The 18,876-nt window shown below is 55.0% G+C and overlaps 1 protein-coding gene and 1 long non-coding RNA gene across 2 annotated transcripts in view; one reads left to right on the top strand and one right to left on the bottom strand.

Annotated features, from left to right (window-relative positions):
• The window catches only part of LOC127394203 (uncharacterized), a 69,991-nt gene that overhangs the window by 16,087 nt on the left and 35,028 nt on the right, over positions 1-18,876 (bottom strand). The window contains exon 2 of the long non-coding RNA XR_007891606.1: positions 6,899-7,019. This is a non-coding gene — a long non-coding RNA (uncharacterized LOC127394203). The remainder of the gene's footprint in view (positions 1-6,898; positions 7,020-18,876) is intronic.
• Positions 7,646-18,876, top strand: part of REXO1 (RNA exonuclease 1 homolog) — a 45,627-nt gene continuing 34,396 nt past the window's right edge. The window contains exon 1 of the mRNA XM_051639998.1: positions 7,646-7,890. Coding sequence (XP_051495958.1) covers positions 7,719-7,890 — 172 coding nt within the window. The 5' untranslated portion in view covers positions 7,646-7,718. The remainder of the gene's footprint in view (positions 7,891-18,876) is intronic.

Below are 18,876 nucleotides of genomic sequence, written 5' to 3'. Positions count from 1 at the left end.
GGAGACTCCACAGCCTCTCTGGGCAGCCTGTCCCAGGGCTCTGTCACCCTCCCAGCAAAGAAGTTCTTCCTCATCTTGAGCTGGAACTTCCTGGGCTCCAGTTTGAATCCATTGCCCCTCGTCCTGTCCCAGGGCACAAGTGACAAGAGCTTGTCCTGCCTTCTTGCTGCCCTCATGGATTGATAGACATTCATGAGATGCCCACTCAGGCTTCTCCTCTCCAGACTGAACAGCCCCAGGTCTCTCAGCCTTTCCTCATCAGGCAGGTGTTCCAGTCCCTTCATCATCCTCGTGGCCTCCCTTGGCCTCTCCCCAGTAGATCCCTGTCCCTCTGGAACTGGGGAGCCCAGAACTGGACTCAACACTCCAAGTGAGGTCTCACCAGGGCCAAGCAGAGGGGGATGAGAACCTCCCTGACCTGCTGGACACACTCCTCCTGATGCACCCCAAGCTACCACTGGCCTTCCTGGCCACAGGGGCACTTTGCTGTCCCATGGACAACCTTATCCCCAAAATCCAGACCCAGCTTGGATATGTGGGATCCTGGTGAGCTGGGCAGCTCCAGCTCCTGTGACAGGGAGTCTGGCCTGGGAAGGGCTGAGATCTGTCACCGTCAGGGATTGGGGGTTGATGGCTCCGGGTCCCAAAGGGCTCAGGGTCTGGCAGCACCTGGGGATGAGCAGCTGGAGGGAGGAGGGAAGGAGAAGCACTGATCCCTGGGGGAGCTGCAAGGGTCCCCAAAAGGCATGAGCCAGACCTGCCCTTGGGGGTCCCGGGTGCAGTGTCCCCCACCAGTGGGGCCAAACTGGGCCATGAGCCACCGGGAGGGCACTTCTGTCCCTGCTGCTGGTGCCAGGAGCCACCAGGATGGCAGTTCCCTCCCCAGGGCTGGTGCCAGGGTTGGGAAGCAGCAGGAGGGGCTGGGGTTTGGTACCTGGGGGGGACACTTTGCCAGCCCCAGGGTCTGGGCAGGGCGCAGAGGAGGGGACGGGCAGGGCTTGTCTCAGACTGTCCCCGTGGTCCCTCTGCAGCCAGAGCAGGGAGGGGACATGTCAGGCATCCCCGTGGCTCCTTTGGAATTCCCCAGCAGGGACACAGGAGGCTCTGGAGCCCATCACTGCATTCCCAGCACCCACGGGTGCTCGTGTTCCTGGCTGTGGAAGGGACTCCTGGACACCCCTGGATCCAAAGGCGGGGACACCCACTGCACCCTGGCACCAGGGCTGGGCGCAGGGGACGTCGGGCTCACTGGGTGACCAGCCAAGAGGGGTTTAAGGCTCTTTTGGGGCATAAATGAGGCTTTTGATGACCGGGGCCTGCGTGCCACGGTCATGAGACCCCGGTTATAGGCCGAGCTCAGTCATGGGATCCAGGAAACTGAAGTAAAGCGTCTTAAGGAGCTTTTTTCCGAGCTCTGCTCTGGTTTTTCACGTGCTTGTCATATGAACAAGGATGGTATAAAAGGGGAGAGGGGAAGGATCCCCTCCGTGGCTGGGCTGGGGAGAGGGGAGGGTGCCAGAGGAGGGATGCCGGGGTGAGGGGCTCCAGATGGCACTGGCTAAAATGGAGGGAAGGGGACAGGAAAGGAGGAGGAAAGACTCGGCCCCAGCAGGTGAGTGTGGGGCTGGCAGGGGCCAGCTGGGGACAGGGCTGGGGAAGCAGAGCCTGGAGATCCTGTCACCATCCTGGTGTGGCCACCGCTGTGCCCGGACACCAGCTGGGACCTTCCTGGTGAGACATGGCAGGGGTGATGGGGAGGAGGGAGCAGCGGGTGCTGGGGACACCCACCAACAAAGGGGGACACTCACCAACAAAGGGGGACACCCACCAGCGAGGGGGGACACCCACCAACGAGGGGGGACACCCACCAGTGAGGGGGGACACCCACCAACAAGGAGGGGATACCCAGCAACAAGGGGGGCCACCCACTGCCCCACACGGCCAGCGGGCAGGGGGGACAGGGCTTGTGGGTGCCCAGGGGTCCCCCTGTGCCCCTTTGGGTCCCAGGAAAGTGCCCTGGCCCAGCCTCTGGGGTGGGCAATGGTGGGAGGGACCCTCCAGCTCCAGACACAGCAACACGCACAGGCTGACACGCTCTGACCCCCCCCCACACACCCCTGCACCCCAACACTGCCCTGTTGGTGCTGCACCCCACACCCCCTCCCCGTCACACACACATAAACCCACCCACCCACCACCCCCTTGCAAGAAGCCACCCCCTCAACCCTCCACATCCCCAGCTGTCCCCAGGGGAGAAGCAGCACCCGGGGGTGGCACCGGGGAGACCCCCGGGCTGGTTTTTCCTGCAGAGGCAGCGTGGGGTGGGGGATCCCCCCAGCTCTCCTGGGCTCCTACCCCTTCCCTCCTGGCTCATGTCTCTCCTTCATCCGCAGGAGCTCCGGGCTGAGGAGCACAGGCCATGGCCCCCCAGGACCCCCCAGGACCCTCGTGGCCCCCCATGGCCCCCCAGGGCCCCCTGCCCCCTGTGAGCTTCCCTTTGTCATCCTATGCCTGAGTGATGCCTGGAGGCTGGGACGGTGAAGGGAGCCCCACGGGCTGCAACAGCTCCTGGAAGGCACGTGTGGGACCACAAACCTGGGGCTTGAATCCTGGGGGGGGGGTCTGAAAGCAACTTTGAGGGGCTGGGAACAACCTTGGAGGGGTGGAGCAGCCTCCTGAGGGGCTGGAGCATCTCCTTGGGGGTCTAGAGCACTGCTGGGGGGGGCTGGGAGTGCTCTTTGAGGGCTGGAGCATCTACTTTGGGGGCCACCAACACCATGGGGTGCTGGGGGTGCTCTATGGGGGCTGGAGCATCTGCCTGGGGGGCTGGGAGTGCTCTTGGGGGGGGGGGGGAAGAGCATCCTCTCTGGGGGCCAAGGAGGACTCTGGGGGGCTGTAGATTCCCCCCCCCACACCCCAGGCTGCCTGGATGGCACACGTGGAATCATGAATCTGGGACCCAAATCGTTGGGGAGCTGGGAGTAATCTTGGGGGGCTGAAGCAGCCTCTTGGGGGGCCAGAGCATCCCCCTGTGGGGTCAGGAACACCCTGGGGGGCTTGGAGGACTCTCGGGGGGCTGTGGATCCACCCCAGGCTGGCTGATACCCTGGGGGTTGCATGGGATGCCATCACCCCATGGATGGGCTCATGGAGCACCCCTGGCCGTCGGGGGGGGGGAGGGGGCTGGGGAGGGATCTCCCATGGGAGATACGGACCATGGTAGGACCCGTGTGGGTCAGCACTGAGATGAGGGGCACCAGGATGAGCATCATCCCATTCTCCCACCAACCCATCCCTGCCAGGAGCTGTCCCAGCCAAGCCCTTGTTCTCCCAACTCTTCTTTTCTCCACCTCCCCAAGCTCCCAGCTGCTGCCAGGGAAGTGCTGGGACCACGGGGAAAAATCCCACAGGGATGCAGGGAAAAGTGGAAACTTGGCCCCAGGAACCTTGACCACGATGCAAAATAACAAGCAGGGAGCAGAGCTCTGCAAGTCTCCTGCCACCTGAGCATCTCCATCTGCTTTTCCTTTCTTTTGGGGGGGCTCTTTTCCCCAAAAAAAAACCTCTACCCAGTTCAGCTGGGTGGTTTATGGCAGGGTGGGGGTGGGTGGCAGGGAGCCAGTTCCCACAGGAGCTGCTGGGCTGGAGGGTGGGGGTAAGATTTTTGGGGACAACCCTGGTCACCCCAGGTATGGTGACATCCCTCTGCCTGGCTCTTTCCAGGGGAAAAAGGGGAAAAAATTGTGGAGGGAAACGTGCCAGCCCAGCCCTGGCTCCTGAGGGCATCCTTGGCATCCCACCCTTGGGTTCCCACCCTTGGGTTCCCACCTTTGGGTTCCCACCCTTGGGTTCCCATCCTTGGGATCCCACCCTTGGGTTCTCACCCTTGGGATCCCACCCTTGGGTTCCCACCCTTGGGTTCTTACCCTTGGGTTCCCATCCTTGGGATCCCACCCTTGGTTTCCCACCCTTGGGTTCCCACCCTTGGGTTCTCACCCTTGGGATCCCACCCTTGGGTTCCCATCCTTGGTTTTCCACCCTTGGGATCCCACCCTTGGGTTCCCACCCTTGGGTTCCCACCCTTGGGATCCCATCCTTGGGATCCCACCCTTGGGATCCCACCCTTGGGTTCCCACCCTTGGGTTCTTGCCCTTGGGTTCCCATCCTTGGGATCCCATCCTTGGGTTCCCACCCTTGATTTCCCACCCTTGGGATCCCACCCTTGGGGTCCCATCCTTGGATACCCTCAGGAGCCAGGGCTGGGCTGGCACGTGTCCCTCCACACTGCCCTTTGTCCCATGTGGGGACCTGAAATGCTGTGACAACCCAAAACCTGTCCCAACCTTGTTCCCTTCCTGGGAAAACCCCCCTTGTTTCTCTGCAGAGGGGTCGGGAATTTTTTTTTGGGGTGGGAAGATGAGGAGCTGTTAGTTAACCTGGGAGGTTCAAATCCTTGGTGGGGTTTTTTGGGGTGCTGAGCTGGTTGGATCCATCAGGATGGGTGAATCTGGGGGTCCCTGCTCTCAGAGGAGCTGCCTTGGGGTGTGCAGGGACCCTCAGGACCTTCCCCAGTGCTACCAGTTGGGAGCTGAGTGGGCATCCCAGTGAACTGGGCATCCCCTTCCCACGTGGGCCTGAAGTGCAAGTGTAACCAAGATGGGCCTGAATCAATTTTGGGCAGTTTTTCCATCTGAGATCCTCCAGGTGTGGACAGAAACAGTGGTTTATATTGTATTATTTTCTATTATTTGACTTTATTTTGCCAGCTTGTGAGTCGAGTGAGAACTGTAAGGAAGGGAAACAACGTGTCTGTGTGTGTGGTCCTGCTCCAGAGTCCTCTCTGTTACAGCTGAAGTTCTATAAACCAGATTTATCTACATCATAACAAATAAAAATGCTGTCTTTTGATTTGGGAAGGAATAGCTTGTTTTTCTAGAGCTGGTGGGAGGCAGGGAGGGAGGGATGGTGGCAGGAGTGTGGGTTGGGGATGCTCAGAGCCCTCCCTGGTTGGTTGCTGTTGATCTCCAGGTGTTTTCCTGCTTTTTAAAAGCTTTTTTAATGGATTGTTCAGGTTTCCTGGGAAGCTGGCAGCTTCATAACCCCCAAAAAACCTTGGCAGTGTTGGGGTTCACCCCCTTTTTCCCTTGGGGCAGGGGTGGGTTCCTCTCCCAACACCCTCAAGCTCCTGGACCTGCTGGGACACTGTGGTGCAAGTAGCTGAGAATCAAGTGTTTGGGTTCGTTTTTTAGACTACTATGAAATATGACTTTGGTCACCTTTCCCTTGGCCTTCCCCGAGGCCAAGGACAGCTCCTCCTTCTGCACCTTTCTCCCCACCCCCCAGCTGGCTCCCTGCACCCCAGGGCTTTCCACCCCTCTCTCCTTTCACAAGCGATGAGGTTCTGGATCATCCCTCCCCTCTGGGCTGGGGCTCCTGGCTCCAGTTAATGGGATTTCTCCTGGAAGGGCTTGGTCTCACTCCTTGCCATCCCCCAACGGCCTCATCTGCTGAAGGGGGAGACTCTGGCTCTGAAAACTCAAGGTGAGGGAAGCGCCGGGTGATTCCCGGGAGCTGTGGGCACCCCTCACCTGTTTGGACACCCCTCACCTGTTTGGACACCCCTCACCTGCTTGGGCACCCCTCACCTGTTTGGACACCCCTCACCCGCTTGGGCACCCCTCACCTGTTTGGACACCCCTCACCTGTTTGGACACCCCTCACCTGCTTGGGCACCCCTCACCTGTTTGGACACCCCTCACCTGCTTGGGCACCCCTCACCTGCTTGGGCACCCCTCACCTGTTTGGGTACCCCTCACCTGCTTGGACACCCCTCACCTGTTTGGACACCCCTCACCTGCTTGGGCACCCCTCACCTGCTTGGGCACCCCTCACCTGTTTGGATACCCCTCACCTGTTTGGGCACCCCTCACCTGCTTGGGCACCCCTCACCTGTTTGGACACCCCTCACCTGCTTGGGCACCCCTCACCTGCTTGGGCACCCCTCACCTGTTTGGACACCCCTCACCTGTTTGGACACCCCTCACCTGCTTGGGCACCCCTCACCTGTTTGGGCACCCCTCACCTGTTTGGACACCCCTCACCTGCTTGGGCACCCCTCACCTGTTTGGGCACCCCTCACCTGCTTGGACACCCCTCACCTGTTTGGACACCCCTCACCCGCTTGGGCACCCCTCACCTGTTTGGACACCCCTCACCTGTTTGGACACCCCTCACCTGCTTGGACACCCTTCACCTGTTTGGGCACCCCTCACCTGTTTGGACACCCCTCACCTGTTTGGGCACCCCTCACCTGTTTGGACACCCCTCACCTGCTTGGACACCCCTCACCTGTTTGGACACCCCTCACCCGCTTGGGCACCCCTCACCTGTTTGGACACCCCTCACCTGCTTGGACACCCTTCACCTGTTTGGGCACCCCTCACCTGTTTGGACACCCCTCACCTGCTTGGGCACCCCTCACCTGCTTGGGCACCTCCAGGGTTGGCTCCAGCACCGACCGGGCGCAGAGAAATGGCTGTTCCCGGGTGCCTCAGTTTCCCCACTGGTAAACACGGGTGTGGTGACTGCCTGGGGAAGGAGGGAGGGCCAGGGCAGGGCGAGTTCCCCGCGTGGCCTCAGGGGAGTCGTTTCCACCTCCCAAAGCCGCCTGGTGTGAGAAAATACCTCATTCCTGGGAGGGTGACCAGGAGGATGATGAAGGGACTGGAACACCTGCCTGATGAGGAAAGGCTGAGAGACCTGGGGCTGTTCAGTCTGGAGAGGAGAAGCCTGAGGGGGCATCTCATGAATGTCTATCAATCCATGAGGGCAGCAAGAAGGCAGGACAAGCTCTTGTCACTTGTGCCCTGGGACAGGACGAGAGGCAATGGATTCAAACTGGAGCCCAGGAAGTTCCAGCTCAAGATGAGGAAGAACTTCTTTGCTGTGAGGGTGACAGAGCCCTGGGACAGGCTGCCCAGAGAGGCTGTGGAGTCTCCTTCTCTGGAGACTTTCCAGACCTGTCTGGATGCCTTTCTGAGGGACCTGCCCTGGTTTTGGTCCTGCTCTGGCAGGGGGGTTGGATGGATGATCTTTGGGGGTCCCTTCCAACCCCTGACGTGCTGTGATCCTGTGGGATCTGCTCTGGGGGATCCTGCTCTGGCAGGGGGGTTGGATGGATGATCTTTGGGGGTCCCCTCCAGCCCCAGCTCCCGCCCTCGGGTCCAGCCGCGCTGGGAGGTTCCCCGGGCGGCATCTCCTCCAAACCGGGGGCGGGGGGGTGCCCGGACCCTCCAGCCCCGGGGCTCGGATCCCGTGAGGAGGGGGAGGCCGGAGCCCCTTCCCCGCCGTGCCGGGCTCCCCCCGCGGGCACCTCGGGCGGGGGAGGGGTTTGCGGGACTCGAACCGCGGGGCAGCGGGACTCGAACCGCGGTCCCTCCCGGCCCCGCCGCCCTGCCGGCCCCTCCCGCAGCCCCGCCCCGCGCTCCGCTCAGGCGCGCCGCGGGCAGCCCCGCGCGGGCAGCGCTGTGCGGGCAGCGGCGTCGCGGGGGCCTCCGGCGCCGGGGCCGGCGCTCCTCAAGATGGCGGCGGGGCCGGTGCTGTGAGGCGGGAGCTGCCGCCGCCGCCTCCTCCTCCTTCCCCCCCCCCCCCCTTCTCCTTCTCCTCCGCCCTCCCCGGCGGCTCGGCCCGGCCCCGCTCCCCGCCCCGCAGCCGGCGGGATGCTGAGATCCACCGGCTACTTCCGCGGCATCGACTGCCCGTTCCTCGGCGGCGGGGGCCCGGGCGGGGGCCCGCCCTGCCGCCGGCCCTACTGCCACTTCCGGCACCCCCCGGTGGCGGCGGCGCGGAGCGGAGCCTCCGGCGGCCCCGTTCTGCTCGGCCATGGCGCAGGTACGGCCCCGGTGCCTCCTTCCCCCTCCCCCGCCCCGGGCTGTGGTTGTTTCCCCGCCCTCGCTCCCCCCCCCGGTCCCACCATCCCCCACCCCGGCGCTGTCCTCTGGCAGCAAGGGCAGGCCCGGCGCCGTCCTCCTCCTCCTCCTCACGCCTGAATCTCCCTCCGTTCCCTCTAAATCCCACCTGCTCCCGGGGCTCGGGTATCTCCGTCCCCCGGGGTGTCCCCACGGGGTGGGGGGCAGCGTCGGGCAGCTGGGTCCCCTTCGCCCCTAAGCTCTCGTGTCTGCTTGTGCTCAGCCCTGCCCGGGCTCTGAGCCCTTTTGTTGCGTCCAAAGGAAGGTCTGAAGGGCTGTTGCTGCTCCCCAGGGTGAGGGAGAGCTGGGTGTCTGCTCCTCATTGTCTTCAGTCGTGTCCTACAGTTGATGTCTGACACGGGGGTGGTGAGGAGCAGCTTTCCATAGCGTCTGTTTGCTTGGGGACAGCCTGTCACCCGTGGCTGGGATGGAGGCTGCAAAGGGCAGCTCTGCTGTGAGCCTTTCTGTGTCCCTCCAGGCATCCCAGCTGAGCCAGCAGGGAGGTGTCAGGGCAGGCTGTCAGACCTCATTGTCCTTCACATCCCTTCAGGAGGTGCCTGGGTTTTGGGAGCTGCAGGTGATGTGTTCTCCAGCCCATCCCAGGTGTTCTCCACCCCACCTGGGTGGGCTGTGGTGAGCTGGGCCCCCTCGGGTGAATCTTTGCTACAAAAAAGCCAATGACCTATTGTTTCTCTCCATTCTTTCAGCAGTCTTGTCATTTTACTTTCATTATTTGCTGATCTGCTTGTTTTGTTTGGGGAAGAAAGCCTTTGTTCTTCTTCCTAGAAGAACACTGCTTGCTTTCTTTTCCTTAAAGCTTTGTTATTTCAGGACAAGAGGGAATGGATCAAAACTGGAAGAGGGGGGATTTAGGTTAGACATGAGAAGAAAACTCTTTGCTGTGGGGGTGGTGAGAGCCTGGCCCAGGTTGCCCAGGGAAGCTGTGGCTGCCCCATCCCTGGCAGTGTTGAAGGGCAGGTTGGATGGGGCTTGGAGCAACCTGGGCTGGTGGGAGGTGTCCCTGCCTGTGTAGGGGGTTGGATCTGGATGATCTTTAAGGTCCTTTCCAACTCAAACCAGTCTGTGATTCTATGAAAATAACACACAACTTGTCATGGCTTTTCTGTGCTTGCTTAACCCTGGGCTATTCACAAGTTTGGAAGATGGTGAGTTCTGGTGAGTCCAGTACAGGTTGGGGGCTGACCTGCTGGAGAGCAGTGTAGGTGAAAGGGACCTGGGGGTCCTGGTAGACAGGAGGATGACCATGAGCCAGCAATGTGCCCTTGTGGCCAAGAAGGCCAATGGCATCCTGGGGTGCATTAGAAAGGGTGTGGTTAGTAGGTCACGGGAGGTTCTCCTCCCCCTCTGTTCTGCCTTGGTGAGGCCACATCTGGAGTGTTGTGTCCAGTTCTGGGCCCCTCAGTTCAAGAAGGACAGGGAAGTGCTTGAAAGAGTCCAGCACAGAGCCACAGAGATGATGGAGGGAGTGGAACATCTCCCTGATGAGGAAAGGCTGAGGGAGCTGGGGCTCTTTAGTTTGGAGAAAAGGAGACTGAGGGGTGACCTCATCAATGGTTACAAATACGTAAAGGGTGAGTGTCAAGAAGATGGAGTTAAGCTTTTTTCAGTGATGACCAGTGATAGGACAAGGAGTAATGGATACAAATTGGAGCATAGGAGGTTTAAGGTGAATATCAGAAAATTTTTTTTTACTGTGAGAGTGACAGAGCCCTGGGACAGGCTGCCCAGAGAGGCTGTGGAGTCTCCTTCACTGGAGACATTCAAACCCACCTGGACACCTTCCTGTGTGATGTGCTCTGGGTGACCCTGCTCTGGCAGGGGGGTTGGACTAGATGATCTTTCGAGGTCCCTTCCAACCCCTAGGATTCTATGATTCTATGATTCTATGATTCTTCACGTCCCCTGGTTACCAGGCCAACTTGAGTGAATTTAGTTCAAAATGAAGGAAGCGCATTCAGGGCTGCCACAGGCAGATACCACATTAGAAAGACAAAACATTAATTTTTGTTCTTTTAAATTTGAAAAACCCCCTGGATGCCTTTCAGGTGGTTCTCTCATTGTGCTGCAGTGTGCTATTCCTGGTTGGTCTTTAAATATCTGTAGAGTGTCAGTTTTGGAACTGGATTTGCTCATTTTGCTCTGCCACCTGCAACAGCTGCTGGTGTTGCTAAATAAAAGCTGGTGCTGGTTTTGGTTTTCATCATGGGGAGGTGAAGGTTGGTCTTTAGGTGCACCTGGAAAGTGTGTGCAGGGTCTGACACTGTCTGGCAAGTGATGGTGGAAGAGCTGAGTGTGAATGACAAGAGAAGAATTATCCCAAAGCCTGGTGAGGCCTGGCTTGGATGTGGTGGTGACCCAGAAGAACAAGGTTGTGTTTTGGGGAGTGAGAGCAGTTTATTTATTGTGTTGCAGCTCTTGGAGAAGCTCTGGCTTTTGAAAAACAAAGTCCTAGGGTGGGTCCTGGTTTTCCCAGGTGAAGTGTCTGCCACTTGGGAAAGAAACAGGGTTGTGAGGCTTCACTTCCAGCCTGCTGCCTCCCACTCTCCCCAGCCAGCTTCGTGCCTCTTCCTGCCCTCTTTCCCAAACTCTTGGCATGTAGTGCATGGCACATTGTCAGAACCAGGGATCTGCACATTCTGCCTTGTCTTAGTGTTAGATTTCAACCATTTGATAGTGGAAAATGAGGCATGAACCTGCTGCAAAACCCTGGCTGTTTTGAAGGGCCTTCAGCAGGGCTGCAGAAGGTGCCTGGTTTTTTGCAGATGTTTTCACGGTTGTTTTTAAGCAGTGCTGTGACTTTGCTTTGTCTGAAGGGCTCAGATTGAAGTCCTCCTGCCTGTTCCTCTGTCTGAAGCTCCTCTAGCCTGGAAGGATATGTTTAAGATTTACACTAGAGGGTGTAGTAGTTTAGTGAGCAACCAGGCAACCATCTTCTTGAAAGCAGCTCCTGGATCCAACATAAGTTGCTCCCTGTCAGTGAAACTGCCTGTCTTGTTTTAAAGTAGCCTTTTATCAGTGCACTTTGGCATTTTTGACCTATTTAATCAAGTCACCTGCTAAATAAGCTTTAAAAGCATATTTATTTTTTTCCCAAAGCAGGCAGGTATCTGCACCAAGAGCTGCACTGCAGGTCTGTGTTTTCTAGGAGAGTGCCTAGAAAAAAGGATAACATCTAAAGAACCAGCCTGCTAAGCATATTGATTTGAAGCTGGTGTTGACTTTGATGTCTGAGGACTGGCAGTAACCCCAAAACTCTTTAGTAGATCTTTGTAGCCTTGAAAGTAGCTTTTGAAAACTGAGGAGTGGAGCTGGCCTTGCCAGGTCGTGGTGGGAGGAGGCCAAGGACGTGCCAGAGCAGAGAGGAGGTGAAAAGAGGAACTGGCAGGATGTTGCCCTGTTCCCCTTTTCTTTGGCCTCCTCACCATTCCAAACTTCCCATGGAGCATCATGTTCAGAAGGTTGTAATAGAATCATGAAATGGTTTGGGTTGGAAGGGACCTTAAAGATCATTAGATCCAACCCCGTGCATGGGCAGGGACACCTCCCACCAGCCCAGGTTGCTCCAAGCCCCATCCAACCTGCCCTTCAACACTGCCAGGGATGGGGCAGCCACAGCTTCCCTGGGCAACCTGGGCCAGGCTCTCACCACCCTCACACTCCAGAATTCCCTCCTCATGTCTCACCTCAATCTCCCTCTGCCAGTTTTCATCCATCCCCCCTTGTCCTCTCCCTCCCTGCCCTTGTCCCAAGCCCCTCCCCAGCTTTCCTGGAGCCCCTTCAGGCACTGGAAGCTGCTCTAAGGTCTCCCTGGAGCCTTCTCTTCTCCAGGCTGAACACCCCAACTCTCCCAGCCTGTCTTCACAGGAGAGCTGCTCCAGCCCTTGGATCATTATCGTGGGCCTCCTGTGGACTTGCTTCAAGAGCTCTATGTCCTTCCTGTGTTGAAGGCTCCTGAATTGGACACAGATAATAGATGATTCTTATTTTCCATCCTGTGCTCTTATGGTTGCCACCCCTGGGAGATGGTGATAGAGGTTCCTTGCCTGCTGGGAGATCAGCAGGAGGACTGAATTTCCTCCCCCTCTGCTGCTGTCTGCATGTGGCAGTGTTCCCTCTGCTCCCCCTCTGAAGGTGTCTCAGGAAATACAAGCTGGTGGGGTGAGGAGGGAGCTGGTGTGTTGTGTCTGCTCCGTAGGGCACGTTTGAACAGGGTTCTGCAAGGTAGGATCCTTCGTCTGAGAAGTCTGTTCCATGTCTGTACTGCAAAAATCTGCCTGTGGGGTGAAAGAAAGTGGAGGCTTGTGGAAATTCAGGGCTGGCTGGAAGCTGAGGAAGGTGCTGGGGTGGGTGCCCCAGTGTGGTGTTTCCATGGCAGTGTTGGGGGCTGAGAACTGGGATCTGAGCCTGAGCAGGACTGGGAATGTGGAGTGGCAGATTCTAACCCTGACTTGGCTGAAGTGTTTTTTTCCCTCTACAAAATGACTAAAACCAACCTGCTTCGGAGCATGATGAAAAGATTATTGAATGTGTGTGAAGTGCTTTGAAAGCTGCTTGTGTGAGCAGGGGGGAGGAACTGCCCTCAGTCCTAAAAGCATCTCTTCAAGAGCTGTAGAGAAGAAAAATAAGACTGTCTTTAACATCTAGGTCCTGAGTATGCTGAAAGACTTAAAAGAAGTGTAATCCATCTCTTCAGAAATATCTTCAGGAAACCAGCTCTTTGCTTTGCTGGGGTTGATAGCAGCTGTCAGGAGATGCTTAGGAGGGGGATGTTTTCACAACCAAGAGTGAAGTGTTGTGTCCAGGTCTGCAGCTCTGAGCTCCTCTTTGCTCTGATCTTTGTGTTGGCGTGAGAAGGAGAGCAAGGCTTTCAGCACCCTGCCTGGAGGTGCTTTGTTCTAGGGCTGTGTGCTGGCAATCACTCGGCAGTTTGCTGGTATGGGCCAAAGCTTGTGAAGCGGTTTTCTTGCTGGGGGGGTTTTCTTTGTCTGGGTGAGCCTTTGCAGAGCAGATCTAGGTTGTCTCTTTGAAAGGTGACTGGGTGGGTTCCTGAGGTACAGTCCAGCCAGGGAGGTTTTTCACCTCTGTGTGGTTTGTGCTACCCAGAAACACTGTTACCCTGTAACCCTGTTTGACTTCTGTTGGCCCAGGTCAGGTGTGGAGAAATCCTCGGGCTTCTCTCCCCAGCTTGAACTCTGCTGATCCTGTTGATGCAGGAAGGTGTTTCACCTCTCCCTTCTTGGATGTCTTCAGCCCAAAAGTGACCCTGTGGGATGGCTGTGGCTTGTAGATAAAACAAGATGATGCTTGGTAAAAACTAAAGAGGCTCTTTAAATGTTAAAACCCAACTTTAATCATTCTCAGGCCCAAGGCTGTTGTCTTCTTCTTCTTCACCAGTCAGGTTCTCATACAGCCCATTGCTGAGGGACTGTGTGATAAACCCACACTTCATCATTTACAACTTGTGTTCAGCCTTGGAGCTGCTGGTGTTCATAGGAAAAGTTTGGGGCCTGCAGGAAAGCTGGGGAGGGACTTTTGGTAAGGGCAGGGAGTGATAGGATGAAGGGGTGGTGGTTTCAGACTGCAAGAGGGGAGATTAAGGTGGGATATTAGGAAGAAATTCTTCACTGCGAGGGTGGTGAGAGCCTGGCCCAGGTTGCCCAGGGAAGCTGTGGCTGCCCCATCCCTGGCAGTGTTGAAGGGCAGGTTGGATGGGGCTTGGAGCAACCTGGGCTGGTGGGAGGTGTCCCTGCCCATGCAGGGGGTTTGGATCTAATGATCTTTAAGGTCCCTTCCAACCCAAACAAGTCTGGGATTCTGTGTTTGGTGGGAGCACCTCTGCACTGTCTGGGGATGCCTTTGTTTTACTTGCATTGCAGTGCAGGTTCATTCCATGTGTAGAAAGGATGAAAGAAAGTCTTTACAGCTGTGTTTTCCTTCCTGTGGCTGATGTTGTGCAAGATCTTGTAGGGAAGAGATTTTCTTACTGTATTTGCCACGGGGAAATGGAATAATGAGCAGAAATGGAAACTTCTGAACTGCCTTTGGTGTTTCTTCACCCAGAGAGGAGACCAGGTGGGTCAGTGCCAGGTGCCCCAGTCCATGAACTGTGTGAGGGACATTGCTAAGACTGCTTTTCTCCCTCCCACACGTGTGTTTGGGACAGTCATTACCAAAATGTCACTGGGGGATGTTTTTATAACTGGGTTTTGAAATGAAGAATAGAAACCCCTCGTGACAGTAAGGTCAGGACGTGTCTTTTCATGTAAATCAACGTGGTGGCTTTCCAGTGGTTTGGGATTTCTTGTCATTTAACTGAACTGGCAGTTGTGGCAGTTTTCTTGTGGGTGGGCAGGGGCAGCTGCTCTGGGTGCTGGGATTTCAGTGTGGGCTGCCAGGACACTTCCCATTCTTGGTCTTTCTGCAGCTGGTAATGTGGCTGTGGGGAGACTTGGCCCTGAGCCTGCCCACAGCTCTTCCTTGCTCCAGTTACAGACCTGTGAAAAGCAGAAGGTGGGAACAAATGGAGTCTCCATCCCTGGAGACATTCCAAACCCACCTGGATGTGTTCCTGTGGGATCTGCTCTAGGGGATCCTGCTCTAGCAGGGGTTGGACTGGATGATCTCCAGAGGTCCCTTCCAACCCCCACCATTTTGGGATTCTGTGAAATCCTCTCTGTCAAGCTGGAAAGATTTTGAAGTCTAAAGGTGCAGGGACCTCCCTGGGTCCCTGCTTGGGTCCCTCCCTGGCCCTGTGTTGATGAGCTTGGGCTCCTCTCTGCCCCCATGGAGCCCTTTGTCTGCTCTTCCAGGGTTTCTCTCTCCAGTGTTCAATATTTCACCTCATGTTTAAAGCCTGATTCGTTTCCTCTGGTCAAACACCACGGTGCTGCATTAGAGACATGGAAAGCAGAATTCCCAAGTCCAGGATTTCCCAAACCACTTTCCCTGTGCTGGGCAAGGCAGTAGGAGGCACCAGGGAGGAGGGTTGGCTCCTGAAATTCCAGAGCAACCACAAGGCTGGGTTGCAGGCAGGCACACACCCAGAGGCAGGGCCAGGTTGTCTCCTCCTTCTGGAGGGCTGTGGGGTGAGGTTGGGCTCTTGGGGGGGACAGTGGGGATGCAGAGACCTCTCAGCATGACCCCCAGGATCACCCACCCTTTGGGAAAACATGGTGCTTGGCAACTCGTGTTCCTCAAATTGAGTAAAAAGCAACATGGAAATTTGGGGAGTGGGGGAGGTATGATGTCAGAAAAGTCCCTGAGATTATAGAAGTTGTGCTGAGAGAGAAGAAAACAGCCAAAAACCAGTTTGGGGCTGGGTTGGATGGGGCTTGGAGCAGCCTGGGCTGGTGGGAGTTGTCCCTGCCCATGCAGGGGGTTGGAACTGGATGATCTTGAAGGTCCCTCCCAGCCCAAATCAGTTTGAGATCCTGTGATTCTGTGAAAAGCCCCGGCAGACACTTCGAGTAAAACCCAACCTGAGCTGGGAGTAGCTGAGGGTGAAGGCGGGACTTGGTGAGTCCTGCCCTAATTATCTCTGCAGCCCAGAAAGTGCAGTGTCAGCACATGGTCAGCGGGATCCTGCCATGAACCCTTGCTGGAGTGTCTTAGCTGTGCCAGGCAGATGTTAAAAGCCTCCAGTACAGCATGAACAAATATCTGCAATATTTATTAACTGCGGGGAGCTCAGGTAATTCTTTGAAGTTTTTGCCTGTGAACTTGTGTTTGGGTGGGGGTGGCAGGAGGGGAGCAGCGAGTGTCTTCTCCTGAGAGGCTCTCACGTGTCAGCCATTCATTTCACCTGAGCCTCTGCTCCTCAGGGTTTCCATCTGCCTCTCAAATCTATGGACTATGCACAAAAAGCTCAGCTTGGTACTTGGTTGCAAAAGGATTTTAATTTCTAGGCTTATTTATTCAAGAGAGGAGCTGAGAAGTGGGAGTGTGTTGGGTTAGAAGAGTCTGTGGAGCTGCAAGTGGCTGGGTTGGGAAGGAGCTGCTAAGTATTAATTCCAGCTTTTGAGTTAAATACAGTCAGGCAGGTTTCAAAACCAGTTTAAGTTTTGATTTTAGCCCTTCAGAAGTCACAGCTGAAGTTTTAAAACATAATATAACCTGAAAGGAGCTTTTACTTAGTTTTTTTAACTCTTGTTTTATAAAGTTGTGACTGTATTAAAATAATGTTGGGTATTTTTTTGTTGTTCTTCAAAGGGAATTCTTGACCCAAAATAGTTAAAGAAATAAAACAGGTGTTGAGAAGATAAGTTATCTTGAGCAAGCCAGAGAAAGGCTGGAAAATTAAGGGACTGGTGGGTGAGGAGTAGTGTTACTGCTTGGTCACCATGCTGGTCAAACTCAGCTTTCAAGGTGAAGTTAAATAGAAAAAAAGACACCAAAATACTTGAAGTATTTATTTTTTTTTCTTCTTCTTGGAAAAGAAAACTTGCTCTACTAATTCAATTTTGAATTAGGTCTTTAGTTTTCCCTAGGAGCATTTAAACAGGAGCTGTGGAACTATTTTCTTGTCTGTCACTTTCTCAGAAACAGGAAGAAAAAATAAGTTATGTATTTATTTTTTTTTCCAAACAGAATTTCAACTTTTCTTGTATCTTGAGGAATAACTTTAAAAGCTAAAATGAGAGGGGGAATGGAAAGATCTCCAAAGAATCAAAACATTGACTATCCAGATTAATGTACCATGGATTTTAAAACGGTGAGATGCTGGCAGGCTGGGGTGGGGGTAGCACCCTGGGGAGCTGTGGGGGATATTTTAGGTGCCAGCCTTTGCTTTCTGCCCCTGTCCTGGCAAATCTGATGTTCTTTCCCTAGGTCATGGGGTCGAAATGTAGCCGTGGTGTGACTTCTTAGGAAAGCATGACATTTCTCACCCATCTTGAGATGCTTCTGATGCTCTTTGGCTGCCCCTGTAGTTCTGGCACCAGAGCAGGTGGCACTGCAGGTCCCTGTGGTGACACAGGGATGTCAGAGATGGTTTTTGTGTGGCCAGACCTTCTTGTTCTGGCTTTCCCATCCTCAGATTTAACTGGTGTTGCTGTGTGGTGGTCCCAGCTGCTCTCCAAGTCTGTCTGTGAGGCTATCAGAGGGTGAAGCTCCCATATTTAGTAGGCTTGAGGACCTTCTAGATGCCTCCTCTGCTGCACCAGAGGCAAAACTGCACGAAGATGCATTTTCTTGAATAAAACAAGGTGTGTACTGTTTCCTTGGATGCTGCTTTCTGAGTTTAGAGGGGCGTGCCCTAAAGTCCTCCTGCCAAAGTGAGTTTCCTGCCCCAGTTGTTCCCTGATAACGCTGCTGGGAGTGACTCTGCCCAGTTTAGAGCTGATCCTTGCTGGGTTGAACCCACTGGGCAAGTCCCTGTCCCCTCTCCAGCCACAGCATGTCAGCAGTCTGGGGCAGCTGAGCTGAGCGAACAGCTTAAGGCTTGTGCAAGGCTGATGTCTGGATGCTCTTGTCCCTTGGTGTGCTCCACCCTGCCCTGTGCTGGTCATGACACCCTCCAGTGGCCCCCTGAGACAGTCCTTGGTGGCACCCAGTGCTTCTGCTGGCCAGCAACATCTGGTGAAACCAAACCCTGAACTTCAGCAGGCTTAAAAATAGCACGGTGTGGTCGATGACCGTTCAGACTTTTTTCAGTCTTGCTAATCTAGGACTTTCTTTTCTCATAATTTACTTCCTTTTTTTTTTTTTTCCCCACTAAAGAAATGACCGTGTTGGTTCATGGTGTGCTTGGAGGCTGTGGCATCAGGTTCCTCTTGTGGAGGAACAAATGCAAGGAGTAGGGGGCCAGCTTGGACTGGCCTGGCTGTAATACCTCAACTTTGCTTCTCTGATGTTCTCAGACCAGGACAAGGTTTTCTACACTATTATGACTTAATTTTAATCATTAAATTTACTATTTAAAAAGAAAAAGAAGGACCAAAAATAAAAAAATCATGAAGACTGAGGGCAGGAAGGCACTAGAACAGGTTGCCCAGGGAAGCTGTGGCTGCCCCATCCCTGGCAGTGTTGAAGGGCAGGTTGGATGGGGCTTGGAGCAACCTGGGCTGGTGGGAGGTGTCCTTGCCCATGCAGGGGGATTGGAACCTGATGATCTTGAAGGTCCCTTCCAACCTCAACCATTCAATGATTGTATGATACTTTTAAAGTTGAAGAAACATTTCTCTTAACTCCTCTTACCTGCCCTCCTACCCCATTTATTCTGGATAGTTCTTTGAGTTGTACTATTTTAAAATCTCAGTGTTAATTATTTCCAAGTGGTTGGATATTATTGTTAAATTGTTGGAAATTTACTTTGGGGGACCCACAAATGTCTGCCCCCCAACACCTGCCATTTCTTTTGTGCTGTTTGGTTCTGAGAAGCAGCAAAACTGCTGCTGAAGCCTTTTTGAAACGTTTTGTTCTTGAGCAACCACCATCTCTCCCGTGAGGCATTAGATGAAAAGCTTAAAATAATTTTCCAATGGTGCTAATTTTTCTGTAATCACAGAAGTTGTTCATTTGCTAAGCACTGCCACTGCAAACACAGACAAGCTGTTCAGCTAACAAAGCTGCTCTGATGACGTTCAAAGAAAAATGCCCTTCTTTTTTTTTCTTCTCCCCTCCTCCAAAGAGGTTTCCCCACAGCTTTTGCCTTCCCCATCTCCTGATAAATGCACCTTTGGAGACCTTAGAGCACCTTCCAGTGCCTGAAGGGGCTCCAGGAAAGCTGGGGAGGGACTTGGGACAAGGGCAGGGAGGGAGGGTACAAGGGGGGGATGGTTTAAAACTGGAAGGGGGGAAATTCAGGTGAGACATTAGGAGGAAATTCTTCACTGTGAGACATCTCCCACCAGCCCAGGTTGCTCCAAGCCCCATCCAACCTGCCCTTCAA

The sequence above is a fragment of the Apus apus genome, chromosome 24, assembly GCF_020740795.1.
Source record: "Apus apus isolate bApuApu2 chromosome 24, bApuApu2.pri.cur, whole genome shotgun sequence".
Classification (NCBI taxonomy): Eukaryota; Metazoa; Chordata; class Aves; order Apodiformes; family Apodidae; genus Apus; species Apus apus.
The sequence above is the reverse complement of the archived record's forward strand: the minus strand, read 5'-3'. Positions and strand labels throughout refer to the sequence as shown.